The sequence below is a fragment of the Halyomorpha halys genome, unplaced genomic scaffold, assembly GCF_000696795.3.
Source record: "Halyomorpha halys isolate HHAL.00 unplaced genomic scaffold, Hhal_1.1 Scaffold1088.1, whole genome shotgun sequence".
In the NCBI taxonomy this organism is placed as follows: domain Eukaryota; kingdom Metazoa; phylum Arthropoda; class Insecta; order Hemiptera; family Pentatomidae; genus Halyomorpha; species Halyomorpha halys.
The window spans coordinates 305,647-312,018 of NW_027107060.1; the positions used below are offsets into that span (position 1 = coordinate 305,647).

The 6,372-nt window shown below is 31.7% G+C and overlaps 1 protein-coding gene across 1 annotated transcript in view; it reads right to left on the minus strand.

Moving 5' to 3' along the window:
• LOC106688245 (transient-receptor-potential-like protein) overlaps positions 1-6,372 on the minus strand; it is a 60,009-nt gene that overhangs the window by 41,901 nt on the left and 11,736 nt on the right. Inside the window, exons 3-4 of the mRNA XM_014432617.2 lie at positions 5,532-5,662; positions 3,491-3,728 (exon numbers count right to left, since the gene is read on the minus strand). Of these exons, the coding sequence (XP_014288103.1) occupies positions 3,491-3,728; positions 5,532-5,662 (369 nt within the window). The remainder of the gene's footprint in view (positions 1-3,490; positions 3,729-5,531; positions 5,663-6,372) is intronic.

Genomic DNA, 6,372 nt, shown 5'->3' on the forward strand with positions numbered 1-6,372 from the left:
CATCACTATTACTTATTGCCTACAACTGTGTGGCAGATTGTAATATCTATCAATAAATAAATCAATCAATATATCTCAATAACCATTCGACGTACAAATGTGTATTAGCACTCAAATTAAAGCTAGTTTAGTGTAGCATAAAGTAATTTATGACCTTTACCTTCGTAGGAACAGTAGTTTTTATGATATTTGCTAAAATAAATTGATTTATAGTTGTAAGGACAATAAGTTTGATTTATGAAAAACTTTATTTCTGAAACCATTGGACGTACAGACAGATGTTTGTGAGAACTCAAATTAAAGCTAGTTTATCTTTGTAGGAGTAATAGTTTTTATGTTATTTGACAAAATAAACTCACAAAATGATCATTTCTAGTTGTTCGTATAAAATGTTGGATTTTTTAAAAAATATATCTCTAGACCCATGAGACGCACATCCCAACACTCAAAATAAAGGAAATTTAACTTACTATAAAGTAGTTTATGAGACTTATCTTCGTAGGGGTAGAGTTTTTATGATATTCACATATGAATATAAATTTGGCAAATGAAAATTTGTCCGAACACTATATATCAATTTATTTTAGCAAATTTCATGAAAACTACTACTCCTACGAAAATAAACGTAAAAAATTGCTTTATAGATCATTAAACTAGCTTTAATTTAAGTGCTAATAGACATCTGTACGTCAAATGGTTTTTGAGATATAAATTTTTTAAAATAAATTCACTAACTACTGATCTTTCAGTACGTTCCATACAATTTTTTTATGAAATGCAGCTTTTTAAAAAGCTATATCTCGAGAACTATTGCACGTAAGAGATTAGAGCTTAAATTTTAGCAAATTTACTCTACTTTAAATGATGCTCTCTTAGATTTTCTATTGTTGTTGGTAGTTGTAAAGGTATTGAGCTCCGATTAAAAAATTAATTATTTTTAACGTTTTGAAACAGCTGCCATTTTTTATTCCCCCTAGCTATTCTTGGCACACTCATCAATTTTGACTAGTAATTATACCTAGTTTTCAATTAAGTAATAAAAAATTGGGGTGAAATCACTTCCTTTTTTCTCTTATTGGGCTCTTGTTCTGTATGACTATGTTGACAGGCTCGGAAAGGAATCAATCAAGCTGAGATCAACTCAGAAGATTGGACAGAGAAACATATTGAAAATGGACTAAGAACAGTACTAAGAAGATAGTGAAAGAAAAAAAAAGTATTTCTGAAATCTTTGAACCGTTGAGATGACTGGAAACTTTAGACGTAAAAAAGTCAATAGAATGTGTTAGCTAGTAACTTGGTTAATATAATTCAAACATTAAAATCTCAGTGATTGAATTTCGAACTTGATAAAGGACTAATAGTAAGAAAAAAATCATTCCTGGACCGACGAGCGAAGGTCAAAAGGTTATGACCAAGAAGTAGATGGGAAGATTGTGTTAATTTGGTCTTTTAGGGTGTGAGGTCTGTCCCAACTTATTCGGTGATAGAAAACCCTACCTACCAGGCAGCTACAGACGCATGTAGAAAACTATTGGGCCAGATTGTACTAAAGAGTTTATTGCTGCAATGTACCCGCCATAAACAAAAGCTATTCCTGTATTTAATGTCTAAAATATATATTTGTAACTGTGTCCTAGCGAACCAAATAGCTTTAACTGTAAATTACATTCTAATTACTTTAATTGTACTAAAACCTTAAAGAAATACGTACGTAACTCCCCCTGAAATATCCCCATGAAAGTTCCATGATTCGTGTCATGACTTGTCATGAATCCATTGCTTTGTCCGACTTTACTCAAATATCCAGACGACAGTGGCGTGGAAGAAGCCTTCGGATTTCCAACAACTCATTGGACTTCGGATAGTTCCCGAGTTTGTCCAGAGGACACATACAATTCTATGATTCCCCTCAATTTCTGTCCAATTCCTCTTTCAAAGACTCGCACCCACGCTACCTCCGTCGTTCTGGCAGAAAGTTGTGGGAGGAAAGAACATAGGACAGGACCAATTAAAATGCAGAAAGTGTAATAATAATTAAGATTCATGCTGTAATATCATCACTACTTGTAAATTGTTTGATTATTAGTCAGAGATTACTGGTGGTATAAGCAATGAACATCATAATTTGTAAGATCTGATTATCACTAATTAGTGTTGGCTCAACGAATTCGCAATGAGGCTGAGGGATTCGCAATTACATTTTAAACACCTAAAGGATAAGACAAAAGAGGGTAATAGACGAAATACGACTAATTTATTAATTTTGGTTCTACTTGTTTTTTGGTATGCTGAAACCGAAAATGAACTCCATTTTATTCCACAATATACAAATTTTTCGCCAAGTCATAACGTAATAACTGTTTTGCAGCACAAAAATCAAGAAAACCTTTCATAGCGATCAACTTTAAAGTTTTAAGATAAGAAATGCGTTTTAAAAATCCACCAATGGGACCCAATTTGTACAATTTGAATTTTGGGATACAAGGCAATGTATTTATAATTATTTAAATATATTTCAAGTGACTTTTTATTATCTCCAAAGCAAGCAAAGGTACGTTACCGTTACGATGAGAATGGGGGAAACTCTTTGAAATATTACTAAAATATTTGAATTTTGTCTACGTATATAAGGGTAATAAACTTTTTAAGTTGGTCTGGAAAAATGAGGAAACAAATCCTCTCCTATGTGAGAAAAATTTTCTTTTTTTTTTTTTTGGACCTACGGAATGAAATGAATTGAAAAAATGTTTTAATAAAATTTAAAAAAAAAAAAAGGAGAGGAATTAAAAAAAAAAAACCGTACTGGAAATTATATTAACAACAAAATTACACATTTGAAGGTAATAAATAGTTCCTCGGGAGCGCGGTAGCCACGGGGTAAAGAGTTCGAATCCGGCTGGGCAGAAAATTATTTTCTGTTACACTGTAGCCGTGAGTCAACTCCTGTTGGTTCTGGAGCCCTTCTGGGGTCCCCTCACCCTCCTAAATTGGGTAAAAATCTGGCGGTCAAGCGCGATTCTGACCAAATCACCTCCTTGCACAACCGTTGGTTTAGTAACAGTATTTTTTTACAAAGTACTGAACCCCTGACCCTTCATGGGTTGTAGCGGTGCAGATTTTATTTATTTTTTTAAATAGCAACTCGAAATATATCTCAGATTAAACCAGTTGACAAATATTTGAGTCTCTTGGTATGTTTTAACATCCATTTGATGACTTAAAAATTAGCAGTTGAACGGTTTTATTGATTTTGAGGTTTCAAAACTACTGATAGGCATCATGATCTTGCGAAAAATCTACACCTGATGGAATAAAACGGATTTTTTTTTTCTCCAAAAAACATATGGATGAGCCAAAGTATAAAATAAAATTTCAAAAATTTAATTTTCGTAGAACTGTGTTGTTATTTCCTTTATAAAAACATTTTAAGCATAGAATATAAAATAATTTAAAAAACATACTATCTTTTTCTCAAAAAGGAACTTACATATTGCTCTCCTTCCTTGTGAACTAATTCTTCGTATTCAAGGAGTAATTCTACAGCTTCAACGAATCCTACGTGGATGGCCTGCAGAAGACTATCCTTTGTTTGAACTCCAAGTACAATCAATAATTCAACCATTTCCAAATTTTCTCCATCTATGGCAAGCGTTAACGCTCCCCTTCCGAGCGGGTCAACGCAGTCAATGTTTATATGCTTTTTCCTATGGGCTCTATGAAGCAGTCTGTAACAAAAAACTGAACTGATGTATATTAATTAAGTTAACCTTAATCTATTGAAACCTGTGTATACTCGGTTACGTAATATACTACTATTACCCTTAGGTAGTCATAAACATTGGAATTTAACGTCTATCGACAGCTTTTATCTTTCTGTAACATACGTCAACCAAAAAGTTTTTGGTTTTGGTCGATATTTTAAATATGAAGTGACAGCGCTTCTCAAGACTAAGAGGTTATTCCATTCTGTTTAAAGATTGTCCATTTTGATTTCAAGATATCAATATATATAGTATATAGTAGATATAGTATATATAGTAGTATAGTATATATATAGTACATATAATTAGATATAATATATATAGTACTATAGTATATAGTAGATATAGTATATTCGAAATATATAAGTTAAATAGAATTTTCTAACAAATAATTTATATTTGGTAGTGGACAGAGCCAAGAAACTGTTATCCTCAGTGTCGGTACTGTGGATGTTATTACAGGATTACAAAATGTATACACACACACAACTGCTTTCTCTTCTTTTGTTACAAGATCAACGTGACCTTCTTTGAAGTGTGGGGTGCGAAACGAAACAAAATACAGCCATTTCAAAACATGGCCCTTAGAATAGCAGTAGATACCCCTTGGCTTATAGGAAATAGTAAATTTCAACAATGGATGAATTGTTCAAAAACTTTTACAGAACTCCATTCCTAGTAACATTGAAATGACCAGTGGCTTTTAACTAGGAAATCTACCTTCATCTTAAATACAGAAGTCCAGGATGTTGTAAGACATTCTGCTATAAAAACTCTGTATTTATTTATTAATATTATTATTTGTCATATTATTATTTTTCATATTTGATTATTAATTTCATCAATTCTATAAAAATTAGTTTTTTTGTTTGTTAAATATTTTTCGTTTCTTTCATTCTTAAATTACATATTTATTATTATGATCTGTATTTCTCGCTATTGCGGGTTGAGTATCTGACTTGGGGGATCTAGAAGTCCAGCCACCTTCATATTTTTATATATTTTTCCTTTGATTCAAATATTTAAAAATTTTCGCACTATACTTGATGCCTCTAAGAGAACTGATTGTTGAGCCTCTCTTAGCACATTAATAGGCACCCCAAACTATTCATGCCTGGCACTATGGATTTTGGAATGAGACCATTGGTGGATATTATAAATGGAGTAGTGGTAACACCTTCCAATTTATATATTCCTCTCAATTCTATCGCCAATTCCTGGCATTTCCTCAGTTTTTCTCCCACAGTGGAGCTTATATTATTATCGTTAAGAATCCCAACATCAATAAGTTCTGCTTTCTTTTTTCTTGGATCTATAAGGAGGATGTCTGGCTTATTATGGCGTACTGATATGGTCCGTAATAATTGATTCATCCCAATAGAGCTTGAAGGGACCTTTTTGAAGGAGTCTATTTGGGTGGTACTTGTAATGTGGGCTCTTATCTTCAATTAAGTGGTACTCCATCGCCAGGGCCTGATGTAAAATTTATTATTATTATTGTTATTATTTTTACTATAAATAATTATAGCATCGTAAATCGCAAAGGCTATCTTCTAAACAAGCCTTAAGCCCCCTAATTATCAATTGATAAAAACAAATCTTTTTGTAACAGGAACCATGTATGGTCCACCAGACCAATCTGATAATAAAGAAAATGTTTTCCAGTATTCATCAAAATCAGGAAGTTCACAAAATTTAATTTATTTACTCATGCGTTCTCATATGTATAACCTAGAGTATTTATAATCCTGGTATAGAAAATATTACCTTCTAACATTCGGTAGGTCTCCTCTTTCTACTGCCAGTAAGAATTTCTTTTCCTCCAAAGTAAGCGGTTTTGGAAGATTAGGCATGTTGATTTTCTTTTCCAAGACAGGATCATCGATGTCCACTCCAACCTGTGCAATAAATATTGTTAATTATCCATAATTTGTCATTAAATCATCTTAGAATACTTAAAGTGTTTTTGCAATAAACTTGCTGAATGAACTCTCTACAAAGGATTACTATAATGTTACTTATTGAAAAATAAAATTTATTTGTTTGACAATCTGACTTTCCCTATTATTTTAAATTAACAGGAATGCTTACTTTATTTTTTTTTCTTGGATATTTCGGGGATACTGCGCCCCCCTCTTCATCAAATTTAAAATACTTTAAATTTATTCTTAATATCTGAAATACAATTATATGATAATAATTAATTAAACTCCCCCTCTCTCCCTCATTAAACTTTGAGCCTAAATGCTTTTATATACCTAATGATAATGGGGCAGATTAGGTAAGTAAACGAAATAATGTAAAAGAGTTAATGTTTATTTATTTGAATTTTTTCCATTTAATAATTAGAAATTAATTGATTGTATGCAATTTTGGAAATGCTTGTTAAAAAAATGAATTATATGTGTTGGGGAGGGGGATTTAGTATCCCCGAAACATCCAAGAAAAAAGTGAATAAATTAAGCACTATTCTGTTTTAAAAGAGATGGTTGGGGGTGCGGTCAAAATATAACATAAATAAGTAGAATTAACTTATTTAATTGTGCCAATTTTATCATTATGTTATTTTATTTATTTATTTTTCATACAGATTGTTTGATTATGTTCA